Source organism: Eriocheir sinensis, chromosome 25 (assembly GCF_024679095.1).
Source record: "Eriocheir sinensis breed Jianghai 21 chromosome 25, ASM2467909v1, whole genome shotgun sequence".
NCBI classification, from domain to species: domain Eukaryota; kingdom Metazoa; phylum Arthropoda; class Malacostraca; order Decapoda; family Varunidae; genus Eriocheir; species Eriocheir sinensis.
The window spans coordinates 9,617,499-9,642,303 of record NC_066533.1 but is presented as its reverse complement, the minus strand read 5'-3'; the positions used below and the strand labels follow the sequence as shown (position 1 = coordinate 9,642,303).

The following is a 24,805-nucleotide window of genomic DNA, read 5'->3' as shown; positions in this document are numbered from 1 at the left end:
GTGGGTAAAGCAGAGGTAATTCAATTTGACGACAATGATTTATGATGCACCAGGTCACTGCGTATTCAAATTCCACCTTCTTCACAAATTTTCCTTCCTTACCTCCTTCCCTCCTCCTCCCATGTATTTATATATCAGCTTTTGTGCACTTTACACCCTTAAATGGTATTCAATATTCAGTAAGAGCGGACCTCTAAATAAGAGAGCCTTTTGCATCAATAGATAATGGTTTGTAAAATTAAGCTATTGTAATGTTCACAAAGTGTGTATGCACCTGGCTTGTTAAAATCCTGATATAATTTATTCAGGCCTGCAAAAGTAGGCTTTGTAAAGTATGTAAACCTGCTTTTAAACACACGGCTTATGAGACGTTTCTGCACTTCTTGTACAGTAGCATGGCCATTGGGCAAGCTTGTAAATTGTTTCGAGGATCGGAACTCTTGTTTTATGAGATATCATTTTCGCTATGCTCGTGAGATATGAAATTGATTTACAGAACACTCCGTATGGTTCCTCAATCTGCCGTTGGTTTGGACTGCAGATTCCGCGACACATCAAGTTCGTGTGACGCGTCATCCAAGCGGTATGTGATAACCAACCCACCAGATGACTTCACGTTGCTGCCCACCGACCAGGTGTTTGTCCTCATGCAGTTCGACCCTGGCCTGGAGTACAAGCCTAACCGAGGAGACATGTCCAAAGAAGACAACTCCTGACTCCTCCTCTGTAGCGCCCTCACTGACGGACCCTACTCCTACATCTAAAAGAGTCCAGCGCTGCACCAACACCACACCAACACCACAACACACCACCCGCTCATCAGCTGCTGCTGCCAACCGCCCCAGTGCTCATGAGGCACACCAGCGTTTGGCAGCTGCCCCGTGCTGTGTTTCAGCCGTCCTCCCCACTACATTTCCCTCAATTTCCTTCCCGTACATACTCACACCCTTTGTAGTCACCTCAGCCTCCTATAGTGGATTTTTGGTCTGTTGTGTTCCAGATGGTCCCAGCACAAGGAGAGGTGTTGTCCACCTCATTACACAAGCAGTGGCCCATATGTGCTTCATCATTCATTAGTTCATGTGTGTTCATACTGTTTTGTGTACTACATTCATTTCATCTACAGGAATAAAATAATGGCAATTCCTTATGTGGTCTTTAACATCTCTGAAATGTAAATACAGTATTGATGCTTGAATGAGTATCCTGTGTGTTATTCTCTACTTTTGTGTGGGATCGCGGACTTTTGAGATAGGGAAGTTCACAGTTGTAATAGGATGTTCCAACTATGCAAAGTTGCTACCTTGACTCTCGCTAGTGTCCCAGGTGGTTTGGGCGTAGCTCCATTGTCAACCCTGAGTTTAGTTGCCCATTGTAAGTCAGCCTGCACATGCCCGGCTCACAGACACATCGGCCAAGCAGCCGTACAAGTCACACCTGCAGCAAGTGCTCTCGTATTCAGGGTCCTTCAAACTCTCCTGAACACGTGTCAGAGACCAGTCAGAATAACAGTCTGTTTCAGAGGTGTCCAATCTGTCCTTGCTGAAACTTTCTTCACTGTATTTGCTGGTAATCTAACATGAAAGGTTTAGGTCTGTTTGAGAGTGGGGATGCTACATTAGAAGAAATATATAAGATTTTATTGATAAGTTTTCTTCTGTAATCTGTGCATAACTTAGGTAGTTTTGACTATATTTATTGATTTTGTAACTATGACTTCAACTATTGTCAACTTAGGTTCTTACAATGTATAGATTTTTTAATTAGCAATATGGTGTACATATATTTAGTTTGATTATTCGTCATACCTCTCCTTCTTCATTTCAAAACAGCCTTCCAAAATTCTTGCACAGAGGACAAATAATTTCACAAGCACTGTATAGCCAGGGATAGTTGTTCTGTATGATGTAGGCTCAGAAATGTATTTATCTGCAAATTGTTTAGAAAAGAGTTTGAAAAAATGTTACATGTTATAGTTTTTTACTTAGTTGTGTATTATTGACAAAGTTTATCATATAATACATTGCTGTGAATAAAGGTTTTGCAAGTTTCAAGTTGTCAAAAAGTATACTGGAAATGCATTTCATAAATCAAAATTTATATTGGTGCCATGTCCATGGAGCACCAGGGTGCTGGGCTCCAAAGGCCCAGTATGGTCACCTGTGACCCATCCTGCCACCCTCAGCTTTCAGCATCGGTTGAGATGGACAGTCATAATGTTTATACTGCTTTCACTTTTTTTCATTTACCTTTTCGCCAGCTCATCTAAATACAAACTATTCTCGGTCACAAGGGGCCATATTTAATGGAGTCCCATGGGTGGATGCTATATCATGTTGTCTTTGTGTTGACCTTTGTCCACTATTGCTCCAGAGCGTGAGAATTTCTCTTGGGGTCTAGTCCACTGTGGCCCACTAGTAGGTGGCCATCCGAGGTGTGGTGGCTGTATTTACTGGTGGCCCACCTCAGCCTGGGCTTGGGAGGTGTGCTCCCTTTATGCTGAGTCATATTGACCCCTGTGATCATATCCTAGTTTGTATGGTATGCCATTCCATAATTCTGATGTTAACAATATCCTGTTTTGATCCACAGTGTGCAATGATATATTGTCCTTGTTCCTACTTACAGTAACTCTAGGAACTTGGCTCATAATGACCCTTTTTGTCAGTGGTAAAGATCACAGATAAATGCTTGAGTGTCAATATTCACCAGAGTGTTCTTCATATCTACTCATGCATAATCTCTCAACTCCTATGAAGATGTGTGCTGCACTGAATCATCTGTGAATATGAACAGTTGCTAAGCTGAAGTTGGAGGCTTACCCTCCGTCACCTGCTGCCAGGGAGGCTACTAGTGCATGAGCCACCCAGGACTCACAAAGTGCATCTCTCTGGCTGCAACTGTGTTGTTATTGCCTTACAAATGCCAAGAGCTTAATGAGTTTTATTTCTCTTCAATCATGGCTTATCTTTTCTTATATCAAAGGCCAGTAGAAGGTGCATGGGTTTGTCAGCCAACTGGTGAAAAAATAAGAAATGGTGATCAAAAGTGCAATTCCAGACTTGAAGGATGAGTTAAATACCTCTGAATTTAAAACTTCATATTACCGGTGCTTAAAACTGAAACAGTTAAGAAAATGACCATACAAAGAACTTGGAAAATAAGACATGCTATCAGTGAGACAAGACTGCAAGACCACTGCTGTTCCCCAGTCACCAGCCAACTGACTTCACTTCACCCTAGCATCCTGCCTGCCTCTCACCTTCAGGCCATTTGGGGGCAGGGTCAGAGAGTGCTGTAGGGATGTCCTTCTCCCGCGTGAGCATTGCCCAGGTGCCCAGCCTTGTTTACAATGTATTAGGAAGACTAAAAATAAGTTCCCTTCTTGAATAGACCCTGACTCTGTCCCCTTCATACCATCAGTGGTCATGCAGTAAATACCTAGAGTAAACTATGCTGACAAAGAACATAATAGCTACATAAATGAAATGTGATATGTACTATAGTTCCAGATGTCATGTACTGCATGATAATTGTGCTTCTTTGAAAACATTTATGAAATCACTGTATACTATTAATCCTTGCATTTCCTCAAATCATCATTCTTGTTTTGTACTGATTGGTGTGTTTGTTTTCACCTGCCCTGGTCTCAATTGCATAATAGTAAATATATTACCTTTTAAAATTAAACCCAGAGTGAAGACTAGCTTTATTTGTTATAAAGGGTTTTAATCATGAGGGGAAGTATATAAGTTGTCTCTGATGGCATAACACTATAATATTCTAGTAATATTGTAATTATGATTTTGGCAACTCTCTCTACAAATATTTACTTAATTCACTCTTTGAACTTGTGCATCTTGGATCAGTCGTCACTGAGTTGTTACGTCTGTCTCGGGCTCTGGTGTGTCTCAGCTCAGCCCTCACCATCTGTGTGCTCTCTCACCCGCCCTGTTGTGGGGCCGTTGTTAAGAGATCTGCCTTATGTTGTCTTAAGTTGCAAAGAAATAAGGCAAATGATTAATTGCTTCATAAACTGGCTAAAAGAATATTGTTAAAAATCTGATAAAATCTTTGTCAGGCATATTATGTACTAAATTTTTTTTTTATGGTAAAGTTTCAAAGCCAAGAAGGATATTTTCATCCTTCTTAATCTTAAGTTATAGCACTAGTTTCCTATATTGAATTGGCATTATTCAATCGGCAGTTGAATAAGATATGAACCTAAAGAGATGATAGTACTATTTTAAAGCATAATAAAAGCATAATTAAAAGTGAAAAGTGAGAATTCTGCATGTGAAGTACAGCCAGTGATGCATAAAAGCTTGTTTCTCAGATTTATGCAAGAAGTCTGAATCAAGGACAGAATGCTTACTCCACAAACATCAGAGAAAAGGTGTGGAGACGAACACCAACACAGGAATTAATCTGAGACTGATATGTAACTGATAAAAGTCTCCTGATCATCAGAACCAAAGCCTTATTGTGAGTGTGCCTGTTGCCTCAGGTGACCATTGCAGACTCATGGACTGGACAAGGTTAAAATTGTCAGCATAATATCAAAATGCATTAAGTGAAGACAATATCTGACAATTTAAACACCACTTAACTAAGATTGGTGTCATTATATCCTTATGGATTTTTGTATTTTTACAAAATGAATTGCCGGTTTTAACCTGGCCCGTGCTCGTTGTTTGCCAGTCACTGGTGTCCTGGAACTGCCCACCTCATCCTGCTACACAAAGTCCCCAAGTTTAAAATGGATCATTAGAATATGTAATTTTATACTGGTTACTTATTGTTTAGTTTGAAAACTAGGTTGTACATAGAGTTCTGTGCTATTACCTCATAAACCTCATCAGAACAAGCATCTCAATATTGGCAGAATGCAAAATCATAAGAAACCTCATTCAGTAAAAGTTAGTCGTGTCCAAAATGTTATTACCCAAAAACATCCTCACTAGATTTCTATATTGAAAGCAAAGATTCTGAGTGAATTCTAATGAGAGCTGTATCAATTTAGAACCACTAATTCAGAAATAACTGGTGGCAGTGGATGGGACACCAGCTATAGGAAATGTTGTGTTAATGTTTGTTTAACAATAAGGATTACACTACTGGTTCAGAACTTTTTATTTGGATAATTGAACAGCAATAGAATAAATGCACCTCTGTTGCTCTGACTTTCACTTCTTGTATCCTCAGAATGTTTAGCCTGCATAAAAAGCATGGTGTGTGTGTGTGTGTGTGTGTGTGTGTGTGTGTGTGTGTGTGTGTGTGTGTGTGTGTGTGTGTGTGTGTAATAATTAAGTACCCCTCAAAAGAATTTGGGGCTGCAAAGTGAAGGATCTGTGGGTACTGCTGGAGCCTCACATCAACCCCGCACCCCACCCCCCCACACACACACATACACATCCGTGACATCCCCCGACTGCCACCTGTATACCCTTCACTTATGGGTGGACAGAGGCATGGAGGAAAGGAGATCGCCCATCCATCTCTCTCCGGTGAATCGAACCTGGGACACTGTAGTATCAGTGTCAGCATATCATACCTTCTGCCTCCCTAGTCAGCCAACCCATTGATTCATCAGGCTGGTCTGTTCAATTTTAGCTTCCTTAAAACCACTTAGTTCATCCACACTCATAGCTACTTGTACTCATTCATCACCTGCTCCCATTCATTCTTTCCCAGTCTCTGCATAACTTATTTCATCTGACTTCATTTACCTTTATTGCTTTGCTAAATCTCCCTCCAAAGTCTCTCCCATACCCATATATTACATCTATTAGGCTTTGGAGCTCTACTGTTGATCCATTCCTAACTATCATCAACAATTCTACATATAGCAACATACATACATAATGATATTCCTGCATTCACTCTTCCCATCCTGACTGCTAATGCCTCTGTGAAGTAGTACTAGTACCAGTAGTTGGATAAGGTTGAAAACACGTAGGAATGTAATAACTACATAATTATCTAACAAGGCAAAGAGGGTTATGGGAAAGACAGGGAGGAGGGGAGGTGGGACCCACGGTCACCCACCCATTCCACCTTGTCCTCCCCTTCCCACCCTCCTGGACTTCCCTTTCACCTCCTGCCCTCCCCTCCCCCTTTCCCACCCCTTCTCTCCCTCCTACACCCCCTTCTCACCCCTCCACTTCCTCCTCCTTCTCCCCTCTTACAACCCCTCCCCCTCCTTCCAATCCCTCCACCACCACCACGGGCACGGCCAGTCCAGTCTCGTGGCAGCATCGGCTGAGGACGCAGGGTATGTATTAATTTTGCTCTCCATGATTATTTGGTTTACTTTATCAATGTCCTTCCCTTGCCATTAAGAGAAATATCCGTTTACCATCGCTTTACGTTTCCTACGAGTAAATTGAATGTTTGTACCTTGATTGTTAATGCAGGTATAAAGTAACGTAATCACATCTAATTGACCCTGCATGTTTGCTTTGATCTTGGTTTAAATGTCACTATTGCTTACAAGTTACTATTTTCTCGCCGTTTTCTCATTACTTCCTCTTGCGTGAGTCTTTTATTCTTCTAATTCTTCTAATTTATTCCCTTTAGCCTATATATATATATATATATATATATATATATATATATATATATATATATATATATATATATATATATATATATATATATATATATATATCTCAATTCTTTTTCGTATGTGTCGAGGTTACAGACTTTTTAACTTCTATTAGACCTACTCTTGCCGGTCTTCCTATTGCACTGGATTTAATAATGATAAGAAAAGAATGAGAATAATTGGTGGTTACAGAAATTAGCGGCGCATTTTCAGAGGGATGGGGAGAGGGGGGGGTGTAGAAGGCTGTTCGCTTGTTGGACCATTAACGTGATTTCAAGTTTTACTAGTTCCTGCAGAGGTAAAGATGATTCACACGACACTTCAGGTAACAACCATTAATTATCCTTGGGTTGAAGTGTTTGGTTGTCTAGTTTATGTTACGGATTTGATGTACAACTTTTTTTAATTAGGTCGGTACATGTTCTCAGACGGCTTTATTATTTTCCGACTCTCGTATCAATTATTTCCAAAGCCCAAAACGAAGATCAATTGGGTTCTAGGTAGTGTTCTTTTAGGTTAATGGTACAAAAGAATTATCGGTAAAGATTCGTTTTAGGTCCGTGCCAGTATCTCATAATCTACTTTATGAAACATCACTGTCTCTTCATATATCTTTTCTACAAATCTTCAACAGTCATGGAAACGCTTTGAAAATCCAATTCAAGGACTTTTTTTTTTACTCTTGTAAATAAGGGATGTTTACGAAAGCGCGTCGCCTCCTCTGACGGCGGCCGCGGCGACGTTGCAGCCGCCGCAGCCGTAAAATACCTCGCAGAGGGTTTAGGGTCGGGGAGCATATTTAAACTACTCCAACCTAACTTTACGACCTACTAACGGGGGGGCTGCGCCCCTCGACCCTTCTAACCAGGAAGGGCTAGCCCCCTCTGGCCCTCCCAACATGTATGTGTGACTTATTTCAGCGAGGAGGTATTTCTCGCAACACCGGCTGCAGCGTCGCCGCGGCCAGCAGAGGAGGCGACGCGCTTTCGTAAACATTATCCCCTATTTTCAAGAGTAAAAAAAAAGTCCTTGAATTGGATTTTCGAAGCGTTTCCATGACTGTTGAAGGTTTGTAGAAAAGATATATGAAGAGATACTGATGTTTCATAAGGTAGGTAATGAGATACTGGCACGGACCTAAAACGAATCGTTAACCGAATTATCAAACTATCCATGGAAATGCCGACAACTCCTATGCAGCGCCGATCGACTTATCCCAAATCACAGGCAACAGGCATTAGTCCTTTCCAAAACGGTCAACGCTAACTCTGAATTTAAAGGCACAATGTAAAGGTGATGCGCAGTATTAAACCAAATTACGAAAGTCCAACAAGCGACTATAACCGGCCCTATATCCGCCCCGGGCCTCCTCTTCCCCCTCATAAGTTAAAGAAGGCGCCGCTGGTTCCAGAAAGCAATCACTTCTTTCCATGTGAACCCATACGTAAAAGTCCATGAGAAATACTTTAGAAATTCCATTTGTAAAAGTCTTATGTAATTCAAATGATTTATAAACATCCATAGTCTGATTCGAATTTGGTGAATGCCGTGTGTATCGCGTGAAGCAATGAACCATTTGAACCATTTTCAGTACCTACTCACGATGTGGTAATTAAGGCACTTAACTATCTTTCATCGCTTGTAACTATCTTTCATCCAACTCTGATCACCTTCCCCTCCAAGTAGGTCAATACAAATTCCTAAATAAACACAAAGGGCCGTCTTCTTAAACATTTATGCGGGCTAGCCCACATACCTAACAAGGCTTTCCCAGGCGTTATGACCATGGTGGTAGTTTGACAAAGCTTCTGTGGCAGGAACGTGAATAAACCCATCAGAATCCGAGTAGTCTCCTTTTCGGCATTTCGAAATAGTTGACACGCATAGCGTCTGAAAATATACTGACCAAAGCCGGATACAATGACTCGATCAGGAACGAGTGGATCATGTATAGCCTACTTATATACCGTGAGCCAGTCACAATAGATTAATATGAAATATAATAGTAACATAACTGTTTAACAAGATAGTCTCCCACTCTTTCCCCCTAGCTGTTTATTTACTAAGGAGAGCCTAGTGAATATTATAGTAACGTAGCTATTTAAAGAGTTAACCTGTTTCTCCCTACCCACCTACCCCTCATTGGCCCCGTGTTCTTGAAACCTTCACTTCCACTGCGAACCTAAGCGAACCGAAACGCAGAGGGTTCTTGAGCAAGCATACTCTAAAAAATGTTAGTATCAAAGCCGTAGATAAAATCCAAATTACAATAAACAATCTTTAAACAGATGCAGACATAATGAACGCTGTCTGTCGCGTGAGGCAGAGAACCATTTGAACCATTTTTAGTACCCAGTCATGAGCTTGGTGTCAATTCATAATCACTGACCAAACAAGTATACATGCAAGTACAGTGCCTTTCCTGACGCCAAACGCTTCAGGGCAGACCATTAGCGACGTTTTAGTTTATTTGTTGTGGTTTAATTTTGCTTGGTGTATCAAGCTGCAGTATTGACGTTCGAATTGCCGCGTCACTGCTCGCTTGACCTCTTCCACAACAGTCATGATCTCCATAACCTCAACCCCCGACATCCTTCTCACCCCCCAAAACTTCTCTCTCAACCTCCATAGCCGCCGCCTCGGTCTCAAAAACTACATATCAATACCGTAATCACCACATTATCCTTGATTTAAACCTTTTTTTTTTTTTTCTTTCCAGGCTTTGGTCTAGAATGAAGGACCAGATCCACCGCCCCAAAGGACTACATGCTACACTTCTGGATATTCTTCAGGGAGTATCACTTCTAAATCAGTGTACAAGGGAATAATTAGTTGAATGTCAATAATGGGGAATCAACCTTTGGTTTTAATAATGGTGCCTGATTTGGTATGAGGCAGACTTTACCATGCCATCCATGTCAATTCACTTAAATATAAAGGTATTTTAATCTATCACCAGTGATCGTTAAGTGATATTACAATATTAAAAAAATATAATGGGTCTGAGACATGTTCAGTTTTTAAGCATTCATTGCTACTCACTGAGGTGGTGTGAGCAAGTTTCTTAAACTAGTTTCGTGTTAAGACTGTTTGTGGCATACTGCGTTTTGCAGTGGAAGCTGGTGCAATGTGTTCAGAAGGTTGCTGACCCCTGATAGTGATATTGAGTGGGGGTACTTAAGACAGTATAGATTTTGAGCATTTATTTCCATGGGTACAGAAAACAGGAGAGGTCAATTACAATAACCCAAAACAACTGTAATGTTGTTTTAGATTATCAGATGGTTACTTAAAATACCCTGATGAACACAACCATGAGCAGTTGAGCACTCTTGCAACAATACTAATGTATTGACAATGCAAAATCAACAGTCTAGGTTAAAAAAATATTAAAGATTCTTTACTTAGCTTAAGTGAATGGACTATAATAATGGAAAAGGAAGGTATAGGAAATACTGATGCAGTGAGGTTAAGTTTTCCAAATTAATTTGCTATTATTACTTCAAGGAAATTGAGGAAACTGGTGCTGGCATGACTTAACAGCCAGGTCATGTGGGAAACCCAGCCACCTTGTTGAAGGTCGTCACCCTTCGTCAACTCTGAATGTTGCTGATTGGTCCAGGCACTCATCCTCTCCTTGACTCCTGGTGCTCTGTTGATGGCTGCTACAGAAATGAACACTACATCGCTGCCTGCACCACATTACCAGTTCTCTTGTCCGTGTTCTTACTCATGGTGATGGACGGTGCTTCCACAACTATTCTTTCCTGCTCAGGCCACTTTTCAGGACAGTTTCACTATCCCACTTTGGTAAGTGACTATCTACATGGTCCAATCAAGCACCAGTTTGGCAGGTGTCTTGCAGTTGCCTCATGCTCAATGAGTGTGATGTCTAGTCCCTGCTGTCAATTGTTGCATAGTAATCTATACATAATAGTCTATTTGACCTGTTCTTTTTCTTAAACTAGTTTTCAGATACTGCTACACTGTGATATATTGAACACCCTAGTGTTTATAACCAGAGCTGGACACAGTAAGACATCAGTTTCATTTCATTCTGGATACAATTAGGATTTCACATATTCAAGATGTTTTCATAATGAAAGGGCTAAAATTTGTCTAGTTACTCATTGAATCTTTACTCACTATTCTGGCAAACTTCATAAAATTACATTACCAGACTAGTGACACAATAGTGGATGAGGAAGGAGAGAATTTTCAATCCATTACTAAAAAATTAATCCTGAATATAACAGTACTAATAGTATCCAGAATAAATTAAACTAATGTCTCAGTGTGTTTGCAGTGTCCATTTCTGATTACAAACACTACAGTGTACTCGTTACATCAGTGTACCAATGTCAGAAAACTAGTGAAAGAAAAAGAACAGGACAAAAAATAACTATTGTGCACTAGAATACTATGCAGTGACTGCAGCTACTTTGTCTTCAGCAAGCAAGGACTGGACACCACAATCAACGACCATGAGGCAAATGCTAGACACTACTGCCTAACCAGTGCTCTAGTGGACCATATAGATAGTTACCTACCAAAAGTGGGACACTGAAACTGCTGAAAAGTGTCGGGAGCAGGAAAAGTCGTGGAAGCACTGTCCATCGCCATGAAAAAGAAGGCTAAAGAGACAACTAGTAATGTGGTGTGGGTAGAAATGCCGTTTGTATTTGTAGCAGTTATCAGCAAAGCAATGTGATCCAGGAAGAGAAGCACCACCTGAACCAATCGGCAACACTCAGACTGATGACATTAGGTGACAATTTCCAACTTGAGGAACTAAAGGTTAGTGAACCAGTGTATCATGGCTTGTAACGCACACCAGCATGAGTGTTTCCTCCTTATCTGATAATGTTCCGAATAACTGAAAAAATGAGTACACAGGAAATTTATTTCAGGCCCCGCGGACCTGAGGTAGATGATGAGGTGGGCACTGCAAGTGGCACCAGTTCAGCGGCAGCGACTACGTGACCATTGTGACATTTTCTACTGGTTGTCCCTCCATTCCTTGGTGTGGAGGGATCACTTTCTAGTTCTACAAGCTGGGCTGGCTGGCTGTTGGCTGGTTAAGCTGAAAAATACACTAAGAGCTTGGAAGACTCTCCACTTAATTCTTTTTCATAGCCCTGTGGCAGTTTTGTAACTACAGAATAAACCTGCCTATATCAACATCTCCTTCATTACATACCCACTACAAATATCCCTGGAAGAAGGAATTGATCTTAGGTCAGACTCCCACCCTGAAAGCAGAAAAACTATGGTCCCTAGCTCTTAGCAAAGTAAAGACACTAGATGCCCCACCCGCCAACCAGCAATGTCTCCATCGCCCAACACTACTAGTGCATAGGTTCAGAAAGTATGAATATTTATTAGTTATCTTTTACACAAGACACTACCCTATATTCAAAACTCAATAGCCTTAAATTTCCATAGAATACCGTTTAATGTTTATACCACTTTTTGCAAGCCTTCCTAGTCTCTTCAATATATGAACTTTTATCTAAAATCATTTAAGTATATTTGCAAGCAGAAGAAAAAATTCTATATAGAGAACAAATGTATTAAATGAGAAAAGTTTTATTCCAAAAGTGAAGTCCTGATTGCTGCAAATATAAATAATAAAACATTTTGGTCCTCGTACAGAACAAAATTCTCCTGAATACAATGGTACTTTAATCAGAGTTCAATATAAGAGGAGACTAGGAAATATTTCAAAAAATGGTATCAACTTAAATATACTCATATGACTGTGCAATCATTACTTAATCCAATGATGTCAACAAAATTTATCTCATGTAACAGATGAGTTTAGTAAAGAAATATGAATATTTTCTGGACCTGCAGAATTGTGTTGGGCAACGGAAACATCAAACACCCCACCTGCCAATCAGCAGAACCCTTATTTATTCAGCTAGGGATCAAGCTTAAGTGAATGCATTACAGTGTGGAAGAATTAATATATGAGTGAGAGTACATACAATGGAGGATTTGCTTAAACTGAATGACCTATCACAACCAATACAAAGCCATAAATCAATTTAAGGTTATGCATAATATTGACAAAATTCCTATGAAAGTCTCTACTACCTCCATGATGAATGACACAAACTGACAATGCCCACAGACTTCATTTTATGAGAATCTCACCTAAATATACAGACATTTAAAGAAAGGATTGCATTTAGAAAATATCATAGATAGGCAAAACTGAGTTGCTGCTTTTGCTAGAAATTCCTGGAGTTTAATGTACAGAATAATTTCAGCAATAGCATACAGTAGAGCTGCACGTGGCCACAATGCTGATTTCTGTTGCATTGGCCCTGGCCCTTTAGACTGCCTGGCCCAGGATTTGAACCCAGGCCCATGGATTTGTAGCTAGGCATGCTAACCACTGCACCACATAGTTTGCCTATAATTTTCAGTGTAACTAAAATGCAAAATAGAAAATGGATTTTTTTCAAGGAAATGAAATGCACTAAATAATGCAATTCACAAATCATGAAAGGGAACACCTGGTACACAGAATGGAACCTATGAGATAAGGTGACATCATGTGTTTATTTCAAAACAATGAACAGATAGGATATTTAGTTAAAGAAATTTCTGAATAATATTACATTTCTCCAAGTTATGAAGTCTAGAAATAACTATGCGCAAGAATTTATACCATTTACCTCAGGAATTTCTGGCAAAAGGACTAACTCTGCATCTAGAATTTTTCCTGCATGCAATCCTTCACTCAAATGTCTGAACATACCTGCTGTGTCTAAGTTCCCCATCTACAACCATTCCAATACCAGCTACAAAGAAAAAAAATTACATATCTACCATGTGAAAGCTGCTCCTCATGACTCAGGTGGGAAGGACTGGCTGCCTCCTGTGTCCTGCATTCACAAACACCTTGGACACCACTCAGGCTTGACATAAGCATGCTGTTAACCTGAAATGACGATTACATTTTTCAGTGCTGACTCATTTCTTGGCCAAAGATCCTTACCATTGCCACACTGTCATCACGCAAGGCCAGTGAAGGTGAAAAGAAAGCTCAGCAAGTTTAATACAGTGCAGAGTTTATAAAGATACTTCCTTATAACATTTTAGAAGTATAATTGAGTTTGTTATACTGTACAAAGTTTTTTCCTTTTAATAAGCTTAAAGGAGCACTTAACCTATAAGTGGAAATGCAGAGCAAATTTTAAGGGTATATGGACCATAGCAATATTCTAATACACACAATGTTATTAGTTTTGGCCAAAATCAATGTTAACATTATACCCATATCTCTGATGCTGTTTTCTCTGGGATCTTCTCTTGAGGAGTGGGTCACTGGATAGGAGTCTCCAGTTCTTATTCAGAAGCTCCCTTTTCACCACATTCACACCCCTTTCACACCTGTAGTTTTATGTATTACTCAATCCCATGAATTCACCTTACCAGTGGTCTATCTATACCAGGAGTATCTAATGAGCACAACAGAAAAAGCATGTTGAATCAAACAACTTCACAATATTGATTGTCTCAATGCAGGCCCCCCCAAAAGTTGTCTCAATACACCCCACTCGACACTACATGTTTTTACTCTAAACCATACCACATCTGCACACCTCTTCATGACTCATACCATCCCATCTTGTCAAACCATATGGTCTTAAGTAATTTGTATCTACTATACATATCCTTTCCTGTTAAGACTCATTCCATGCCCATGTTTCAGAGGCACAGGTTAGGTTGAATGAAGTGAGGAATCTGCCACCAGTGGAGAAACCCCCAATGACAAAATGCAGAAATTACACTCATTAGAAGATCGCAGAGCAAAGCCACAACCAAACCTGAAAGCTGCCACTCTATGTTCATATAAAGTAACCAATCCATGTTGAAGCTAACAAATAGTAACCTATCACTTAAAATAGTAACCTATTGTTAATGAACTATATACATAGTAACCTATTAACTTTAAGTGAGGGACAGAGAAGATGACACAGATAAGAAGCAAGTGACTATAAAGCAGATACAGAGATGTTCGCTGTATATTAAAATAAAAGTGTATCTGTTTTGCTTCGTGCATTGCTCTTAGAATAACATATGTTCAATAGTATCTGATGTCTGCTGATTGGATTTTATCTATAAGCATTGTGGAAAATTACCTCCTCCTATTGAAAACTCTGTGGGACTTAAAAGTATATCTTTACCAAAGGTACAAAAAACAATTTTTTTTTTTTTACAACAAAGGAGACAGCTCAAGGGCACACAAAAAAAGGAAATAGTAAAAAAAAAAAAAAAAAAAAGCCCACTGCACGCTGCTCCTAAAAAAGAATCAAAAGAGGTGGCCTAAAGAGAGGTCAACTTCGGGAGGAGAGGTGTCCTGATACCCTTCTCTTGAAAGAGTTCAAGTTGTAGGCAGGAGGAAATACAGATGAAGGAAGATTGTTCCAGAGTTTACCAGCGTGAGGGATGAAAGAGTGAAGATGCTGGTTAACTCTTGCATAAGGGGTTTGGACAGTATAGGGATGAGCATGAGTAGAAAGTCGTGTGCAGTGGGGCTGCGGGAGGGGGGGAGGCATGCAGTTAGCAAATTCAGGAGAGCGGTCAGCGTGGAAATATCGATAGAAGATAGAAAGAGAGGCAACATCATGATGGAATTTAAGAGGTAGAAGACCATCAGTAGGAGGAGGAGAGCCGATGAGACGAAGAAAATAAAGAATGGGGAAACACATCTCAGGGGCCGGTACGTCGAACTATCTAGATTAGTTAAGAAAAACACCAGGATAGCAAAAAAGAACTATGAGATCAAAGTAGCAAATGAGGCGAAAAGTAATCCTAAGGGCTTCTTTCAGATGTATAGAACAAAAACACGGGAGAAAATTGGACCGCTGAAATCAAACACAGGGGAGCTAGTAGAAAATTACGAAAATATGAGCACATTGTTGAACGACTACTTCCTTTCAGTATTCACACAGGAGGATCGAACGAATATACCGGAAAGAGTTCAGGTGTACGAGGGCGGGGATGGCGATAAATTGAGGGATATAATCATTACCAGGCAAGTAGTTCAGGATGAGATAGATAAGCTTAAGAAGAACAAGTCGCCAGGTCCTGACGGGATATTTCGAGGGTATTAAAGGAGCTAGGTGATATAATCAGTGACCCACTAACCGACATCTTTAAGATGTCGGTAAATACTAACTATGTGCCGAGCCTATGGAAAGTAGCTAATGTGACGCCGATTTTTAAAAAGGGGGACAGGTCGGTTGCTTCAAACTATCGCCCAATTAGCTTAACATCGGTTATAGGCAAGATGCTGGAGTCCATAATAGCCAGGAACATTCGGGAGCATTTAGAGAAACATAGCTTCTTAGTCCACGACTCGCAGCATGGGTTCACAAAAGGTAGGTCATGCCTCACCAATCTCTTGTCCTTCTACAATAAAGTATTTGAGGCGGTTGACAGAGATGAGAATTATGATGTAATCTATCTTGATTTTAGTAAAGCGTTTGACAAAGTTCCTTACCAACGACTGTTGCTTAAATTACAGGCTCACGGAGTAGAGGGTAAAGTTTTGAACTGGGTCAAGGCGTGATTTAGCAATGGGAAGCACAGAGTGCAAATCAATGGTAAAAGATCTGACTGGGGATGTGTTACGAATGGGGTCCCACAAGGTTCGGTATTAGGTCCACTTTTGTTTATTATTTATATCAGTGACTTAGATACAGGAATTAGTAGTGATGTTAGTAAATTTGCAGATGATACCAAGATCGGTAGAGTAATTGAGTCGGATCAGGACGCTAGTATTCTCCAAGGTGAACTCAACAGATTGTATGACTGGGCGGATAAATGGCAGATGGAGTTCAATGTAGGGAAGTGCAGTATTCTGAGTGTAGGTAGGAACAACCCCTCACATAACTATTGCTTAAATGACACTCTCATAAGCAGGTCTGGGTGCGAGAGGGATTTAGGGGTCTTAGTCTCCGTCCAAGGGCACAATGCATTCAAGCTAGAAATCGAGCTTATAGGGTACTGGGATTTATTTCAAGGAGCGTAAGCAACAGAAGCCCCAAAGTCTTCCTCAAACTATATTTAGCATTAGTTAGACCTCATCTTGACTATGCGGTTCAGTTCTGGTCACCCTACTATAGAATGGATATCAAAATGTTAGAATCGGTGCAGAGGAGGATGACTAAGATGATTCAGGGGTTGAGAAACTTGCCATACGAGGAAAGACTCAAACAGTTAAACTTGCATTCTCTAGAAAGGCGAAGGGTGCGTGGAGACATGATCGAGGTTTATAAATGGATGAAGGGCTTTAATAAGGGAGACATTCATAAGGTTTTGTTGGTAAGAGAACCGGGTAGGACACGAAGTAACGGGTTTAAACTGGATAAATTCAGATTCAACAGGGACATAGGCAAAAATTGGTTTACTAATAGGGTGGTGGATGAGTGGAATAGGCTTAGCAGTCATGTGGTGAGTGCCAATACAATTGTCACATTCAAAAATAGACTAGATAAATTCATGGACAGCGATATTAGGTGGGGTTAGATACACGGGAGCTTAGGGTCAAAGGAGCTGCCTCGTACAGGCCTACCGGCCTCTTGCAGACTCCTGCGTTCTTATGTTCTTATGTTCTTATGTAAGAGCCTTAGACTCCACTCTGTCCAGAAGGGCTGTGTGAGTGGAGCCCCCCCACACGTGAGATGCATACTCCATACGAGGGCGGACAAGGCCCCTGTATATGGATAGCAACTGCGCGGGGGAGAAGAACTGGCAGAGACGATACAGAACGCCCAACCTCGAGGAAGCTGATTTAGCAAGAGAGGAGATGTGAAGTTTCCAGTTGAGATTTTGAGTTAAGGATAGACAGGGGATATTTAGTGTTGAAGATGGTGATAGCTGAGTGTTGTCGAAGAATAGAGGATAGGTGTTTGGAAGATTGTGTCGAGCTGATAGGTGGAGAAATTGAGTTTTTGAGGCATTGAAGGACACAAGGTTCCTTCTTTCCCAATCGGAAATGATAGCAAGGTCTGAGGTTAAGCGTTCTGCAGCCTCCAGTCTGAAGTCATGTACTTCCTGTTGTGATGGTCTTCTATTGAAAGAAGTTGAATAATGCAGAGTGGAATCGTCGGCGTATGAGTGGACAAGACAGTTTGTTATGGAAAGAAGATCACTGATGAATAACAGGAAGAGAGTGGGTGATAGGACAGAGCCCTGTGGAACACCACTGTTGATAGGTTTAGGGGAAGAACAGTGACCGTCTACCACCGCAGAGATAGAACGACTGGAAAGGAAACTAGAGATAAAGGAACAGAGAGAGGGATAGAATCCGAATGAGGGCAGTTTAGAAAGCAAAGACTTGTGCCAGACTCTATTGAAGGCTTTCGATATGTCTAGCGCAACAGAGAAAGTTTCACCGAAACGGCTAAGAGAGAATGACCAAGAGTCAGTTAAGAGAGCAAGAAGATCGCCAGTAGAACGCCCCTTGCGGAACCCATACTGGCGATCAGATAGAAGATTAGAAGTGGAAAGGTGCTTTTGAATCTTCCGGTTAAGGATTGATTCAAAAGATTTAGATAGACAGGAAAGTAAAGCTATAGGGCGGTAGTTTGAGGGATTGGAACGGTCACCCTTCTTAGGCACAGGCTGTACAAAGGTATACTTCCAGCAGGAAGGAAAGGTAGATGTTGATAGGCAGAGACGAAAGAGTTTGACCAGGCAGTTAGTCAACACGGAAGCACAGTTTTTAAGGACAATAGGAGGCACTCCATCAGGTCCATAAGCCTTCTGAGAGTTGAGGCCAGAGAGGGTATAGAAAACATCATTTGGAAGAATCTTAATAACAGGCATAAAGGAGTCAGAGGGGGGATGAGTAGGAGGAATATGCCCAGAATCGTCCAGGGTGGAGTTCTTACAGAAAGTTTGAGCGAAGAGTTCAGCCTTAGAGACAGATGAGACGGCAGTGCTGCCGTCAGGATTAAGGAGAGGAGGGAAAGAGGAAGAAGTGAAATTGGAGGAGATATCTTTGGCTAGATGCCAGAAGTCACGGGAAGAATTAGAAGAAGCAAGGTGTTGACATTTTCTATTGATAAAAGAAGTTTTGGTAAGTCGGAGAATAGATTTGGCACGATTCTGGGCTGAAATGTAAAGGTCATAGTTAGTGGGAGTTCGAAGGCTCTGGAACCTCTTGTGAGATGCCTCTCTATCTTTAATAGCACGAGAACAAGCATGATTAAACCAAGGCTTTTTAGCATGAGGAGTAGAGAAAGAACGTGGAATATATGCCTCCATTCCAGAGACAATCACCTCTGAGATGCGCTGGGCACACACAGAGGGGTCTCTCTCCTGGAAGCAGTAATCATTCCACGGGAAATCGGAAAAGTACATCCTCAGGTTGTCCCACCATGCTGAAGCAAAATGCCAGAAGCATCGCCTCTTCGGTGTGTCCAGAGGATGTACAGGAGCGATAGGACAGGAAACAGAAATAAGGTTATGATCGGAGGAGCCCAACGGAGAGAACAGTTTGACAGAGTAAGCAGAAGGATTAGAGGTAAGAAGATAAAAATCACTATTACATTACAAATTTTCAATCACAAGCCAATGCCACAATTCACTATCTGTGATTAAGTGATGCAGTTAACATGTCTAGCTTTGAATCCATCTGCCCAGGTTCGAATCCCAGCCTGAGCAGCCAGCATGCAGCCCACACAGCGGTTCATCCTCAGTGGGGCAATAAATGGGTACCTGGGGAAACTTGGGAAAGATAAACTCAAAGATCATGATATGCAATGTGCATAAAGAGGAGACCAAGGAAAAATAAAGGAGACCATCTTAGACCGCAATGAGTTCTTACATGCCATTGGGGGTGTTGAGGATAAGATTGAACTGGTTTTTAGCAAGCCTGCGCAGCTGGCAGCACGATGCACTACATACTGAGGTGTGACCCAACTGTAAGAGAGCTGATTCACAAGAATCACAAGTTAAAATTAGAATGGGGAATATACACAGTGAGAAACAGATACCATGCAATTATATGCTATCATTGTCAGAGATACGGCCATCTTGAGGCCAATTGTACTGCCAAGACCAATGGAGGCGCCCCAAATTGTTTCAAATGCAGTGGCAATCATAAATCACAGGAGTGCACCATGGCTGAGAAGAAATGTATAAGTTGTGTGAGGTACAAGAAACTTGAAATCAACCACTCAGTGAATGACCAGTGTTGTGTAGTTCTCCAGACTGAAATTGAGAGAATTCGTAACATGACCGATCATGGCTATTAATCAGTGTCTGTACTCAAAGATAAATTGTGTGCAATGAATGTTCAGTGTGCTGAAAATAATCATTGAATATTCAATTGTGACACTAATGAAAATATCAGACATGAATACTAAACTAATGGTTATATGTGATATTATTAGTGAAAGAAATTAAGACACTCACTCACTACAATGTTTGAGAACAAGTGCATCAAAGACTATTATTGAGGCTAACATTGTAATTGCTGATGGCCCTCAAGAGTGCTGCATCAGCAGCGGAGCAGGGCCTGAAACCTTATCAATGGAGAACGGTAAATGGTAAGTAACTCGGATGTCAAACTGGCCGTGTGTCTCGGGGGAATGGGCAAACACTAGAATAATACCCTATTTCCCGCCACAGGCTTAAGAGCAAATGTGACGGAGACGAGCACTGAGGCCACGCGCTGCTTTAGCGTATGTCCCAACCTTACCTACACATCTTGATCTACCACAATCTAGTTTAATTTGCAATCTGGGATCATTGGGTTAGAAAGGCACTGAATGTGTCATTGGGGTAGACATACATGCGTACATGGGTTACAGACATGCCGGTATTCAAAGACCAAATGAGATCACACGATGCAAGTATTAACCTCGCGCGAGATGGGCACCATAAAGTCAATATTACCTTAAAGCACCAACAGTGAAGGCAGAGACAACTACTTCAGGGGGGCGTTGACGGCTAACAGAAGGGCCTAGAGTTTGCTGCCCTCTGTATCTCTCCCTCCTCCCTTGTGTGTGAATGACACCACTCCTTTACCAGACACGCGGTGCTCCCCTTCCTGCAACACTCTGGCGCGGCTATTATCTTCATTTATCACTCGCAGGACGACTTATTGCACTTAACCTGCCGCCCAGCATGTGTCCGGCCATCAGCTGACAGGCAATGGCCGCCGGGGAGGGTGACAACTGCAGTAGCTATTTACGCTAGTCAATATATTTTTTTAACTTATCTATTCAATTTCACCTCATAACGCTATTTTCTCCAATGCAAGTATTGAAACATTGTATCACTTATCTCACCGTCAACCTCACAGGGATGGGAGAAATAGGTATACATTACTCCTGATTATAGCTAACTACCTACTGTTTAGTTTTGCGTCTGCAGTCTATGTACACAAAGATTTTTCGTAAAAACATTCTATTTGTATTTTCTTTGATCATATTAGTATCCTTTTCCATGATACTCTAAAAAAGATAAAAAGATATAACGGTACTTCTTTGTATTTATTATTATATCTTTACATCTAATCTCCTCTCCTTCGTATCCTATCCATACGAATGAACTTCAAATGATTCTTCTCTCTGTTCCCATCTTTCAATCAATACTATTTTAATGTGGCTCGCTAGGTGGGTGTAGCGGATAGCTGGCGTTGGTAGAGCTGCTGAGCCACAGGTGTTTGGTGCCTCCGAGCCTTCCCTCCACCACCGCCACCACCACCACCAGGGCCGTTAACTAAGCACCAGAAAGCACCATGTTGGGGGAAAAGGCGCTGGAGCTGGTCAAGGAGATGGACAGGGCGAGGGACGGAAGGATACCCGTCTACAATGTGAGTGGAGGGAGTCCTGCCTGTCCTGGGGTGGCAAGCTCAGTCTCCCGTCTTTGTAAACCCTTTCATATCATATTTATCTTTAGAGATATAAATGCCTTGGGACGCACGCCTTGTGCCTATAGTATTGTATTCCACTGATTTATTGGAAAGCTGAATTTCCTCACTTGGTTTAATCTTTTATTTACTGCCTGACAAGTGGCTGGCTGCTGTACTGCGCCTGACAACGAGGATAGGAATGCTGCTCGTGGCCGAGTCAAGGGTGGTACTACAGAATTACACCCAACTCAATCCAGTGACTGACATTTATCTTTTCCAATTTCTTTCTTGGAGGGTTGGACCTTCAGCCCTCTGTTTATAATTAGAATGATTCATGAATCTTTACCAGACTCAAGTCTAAGCTGCTCATACATATTTTCTGTTTTAGCATAATCATGTCCGGGATGTCCTGGAGGAGATGTCTGCACTCTTTCAGAAGAATCAAGAGGATGTGTAAGTTTTGCTTGATATCATCAGTGTATTTTTTTGTGAAAAAGTTTAACCCAGCTTTTCATTGATTTGGCAAACATGAGATTAATCAGTACTGGTCACAGCTCTGAACCTTCAGGCCTGGTTTGAGGTCCAGTAACATACTATGACTTTCATTTATAATTTTTTACATGTTCATGATACTGCCACCTCTTCCTGTAGCCATGCAACGGTGAGTGGTGAGAATCGGTACTTCCCAGGCATACACCTTCGCCATGCAGCCTTAGAGAGGAACAAGAGGTGCTTGTTGGCTTACCTGTAAGTACCGTATCTAAATTAGTTTTAAGATGTGTTTATGCATACCAAGTTACTTTTTTTTTTATATACTTTTGCTATGTATATCTCATGAACCTGACTGGACAGTGTTCTTTCCTTTAATTACAGATACAACAGACTGGAAAGGATCAAGGAGATACGATGGGACTGTGGAAGTATTTTGCCAGCTGAGGTTCGGGAAAATCTTTGTCACTCAGAGGTGCGTCACCAAGTTTCAGCTGCACTGAAATATCAGAAATACTCATCTACCCATGTTCAGTTTTAGTAAGATTTTGTTATCTTCAGATGGAGTGGTTTGCTCGCTACAACAAGAACCTGGGCTCCTACATGAGGTCACTTGGAGATGGTGTTGGCCTTGACCTCACAGTGGACATCAGGCCACCCAAAAATATTTATGTTGAGGTAAGCATTAACTTGAGAATAATTGTTATTACTTGTAACTGCATACTTTTATGTTTGTGTCACATAATCATGACCTCTGAAAGCATTCTGGCTTCGGCCGTAGGGACTACAGAAAATGGAATGGCCTTGTGAAGCCTTTGACACACGAGAGCCAACACTTTTGGTTTGTGTCAGAATATTTTTCAACATTGTTTAATATCCCATAAAAGTTGCAAGTGGGACTAATTTCAAAGAATTATCCAATCAAGAAGTGACAACTTTGAAACCTGGTCATACTTTGTGAGAAGGATTTAGGTACCTGTATAATGAAGTATGAGCCTTAGGACATTAGTTTATATGTGTATTTGACCAGTGCTAAATGTCTACTACTCAGGTGCGCTGCCTCAAGGACCACGGGGAGTATGAAATGGAGGAAGGGGATGTGGTGGTGCTGAAGAAGAACACAACCCACTACTTACCCATGAAGAGCTGCCAACACCTCATCCGAGATGGCATTCTTCAACAGTTGGAGTGACTAGTGGAATTCAGAGGGGCAGATTAAGTTATGGGGGATACATTTACAGAAGAAATTTTGGTGTAAGATGCATTACCAGACTATGATTTAGTTAATAGTTTCGTATACAAATAAATGTATATTTTTATTTGTTTTTACAACTGATGCCCTGTTTAACTTAAGGGGGTGGCAACAGCAGAAGTGTCTCCAACTCTGTTCTGGCACTCCCTCTCTCACCTACTCGCTCCTTCTAAAGTGCTTGTCCTCTCTATATACTCTCATCACATCATACTCATTCATCCTGACGGACCACCTGCACCTCTTATGCTGTAGCTCGTATCCACTGAATGTATTCATGACTGGTATGCTATATTCCACATCCATGTCTTTGATGCATTAGAGTTAAGAGAATTATGCAATTTCTTACACCCTTCTTTACCCCTGTGCTCACCTCTTCCTTTCACAAAACTCCTATGCATTTATTATCATTCGCCTCTCCTTCCATGCTCCCATGCTTGTACAAAACTGTCCTTAAATATCTGCTTAAATTCAATGAATTCCTTCATCCTCTCTTCCTCCAACTATATCTAACACTGTCATGTTCTCTACAATAACTGTATGGCTTTGCAAAAATAATGGCATCCTCTGTTGCCCTCTCAAGTACCATAACCTTACTCCTGCCAACATTTGCTATCAATTTTCTCCTCTTACCATGACAAATTCATCCACAATCCTCTGCTGAATCTGCTTCATCAAACTATAATCTAAAATAAGCCTTCTCTACACCTCCCACCTTCATCCTCAGGCCTAACTCTCCCATTCTAGCCTGGATTTCTCTCATACTATCTAATGGGGAGCATACACCAGGAGGCACATTGCATCACTCACCTGCTGCCTCCATCCCCAACAGTCCCTCTGAGCAAGACCCCACACAGTAACCCTTCCCATTCTCAGCCACTCTTGGCATGATCAAGCAACTTGTCCCAGCCATGAGTTTTGTGGGCATCCCCTTGATCTCCTCTACTCAGGGTTGTCTCATACATAAACAACCCTGTAAGTGGGATTGAGGTCTGGGAGGTGTGTCACATGCCCATATAATCGGAGCTGATATTTAGGGACTAAGCTGGTAACAGGTCTCAATTCAGTTTCATCAAGTAGTTGCTTGTTTGGCACAAAATCATTCCAGCAATACTGCATGATCCCGCAGAGCCACTTGGTACCAAAGGCAACGACACACCTCTTCAACTCACTATTCAGCGTCCATGTCTCACAGCCAGAGTAAAATATGGAGCACTAGCAACTTAGATTTGAATCTTTGTCCACCTGCACAGACATCGACATCATTTATTCGTGTTGAACGAGTTCATGACACCGTGGGCCAGGCCAATCCATTGAGTGACTTCCTGGTAAGACCCACCATTGTTATGCACTACACTACCAAGGTATGTGAAACTTTTGGTAACCTCCATGTCTACAACACATGCATGAACAGACTGGACTGTGTCATCCAGTAAGCCTCCAAATGACTGGACCTTGTTTTTTGGCCCGGGAAACCTTCATACAACCATCCATATAAATATTAAACAGCCATAGTAATCTTCAGTTCATCTAATAAACCCTGTCCTAGGCCTTCTCCAGGTCTGTGAAAGCA

General features: G+C 41.3%; 2 protein-coding genes and 1 long non-coding RNA gene across 9 annotated transcripts in view; 2 read left to right on the top strand and 1 right to left on the bottom strand.

Annotated features, from left to right (window-relative positions):
- The window catches only part of LOC127003321 (calcium-activated potassium channel slowpoke-like), a 168,037-nt gene extending 162,861 nt beyond the window's left edge, over positions 1-5,176 (top strand). For 6 of the 7 annotated variants that reach the window (XM_050869818.1, XM_050869816.1, XM_050869817.1 and 3 more), the window contains one exon: positions 497-5,176. In XM_050869818.1, coding sequence (XP_050725775.1) covers positions 497-716 — 220 coding nt within the window. In that variant the 3' untranslated portion in view covers positions 717-5,176. The remainder of the gene's footprint in view (positions 1-496) is intronic. The other variant, XM_050869822.1, reaches the window with a different exon arrangement.
- A 4,619-nt stretch (positions 5,177-9,795) lies between these two features.
- On the bottom strand, positions 9,796-20,951 carry LOC127003320 (uncharacterized). The gene is made up of 2 exons (XR_007757035.1): positions 20,534-20,951; positions 9,796-13,559 (listed from the first exon to the last, which is right to left on the bottom strand). It is a non-coding gene; the product is annotated as an uncharacterized LOC127003320 (long non-coding RNA).
- A 319-nt stretch (positions 20,952-21,270) lies between these two features.
- Positions 21,271-23,302, top strand: LOC127003319 (DNA replication complex GINS protein PSF1-like). The gene is made up of 6 exons (XM_050869815.1): positions 21,271-21,455; positions 21,883-21,947; positions 22,146-22,241; positions 22,368-22,458; positions 22,545-22,661; positions 23,035-23,302. Exons 1-6 carry the CDS (start codon positions 21,381-21,383, stop codon positions 23,173-23,175), a joined length of 585 nt encoding a protein of 194 aa, XP_050725772.1. The 5' UTR covers positions 21,271-21,380; the 3' UTR covers positions 23,176-23,302.
- The last annotated feature ends 1,503 nt before the right edge of the window (positions 23,303-24,805 follow it).

Bases quoted from the DNA above. Each gene is read 5' to 3' on its own strand.
- LOC127003319 (XM_050869815.1), top strand. From the start codon at position 21,381: ATGTTGGGGGAAAAGGCGCTGGAGCTGGTCAAGGAGATGGACAGGGCG. The intron at 21,456-21,882 runs GTGAGTGGAGGG...TTTCTGTTTTAG, and splicing joins GAAGGATACCCGTCTACAAT to CATAATCATGTCCGGGATGT. The intron at 22,662-23,034 runs GTAAGCATTAAC...TCTACTACTCAG, and splicing joins CCAAAAATATTTATGTTGAG to GTGCGCTGCCTCAAGGACCA.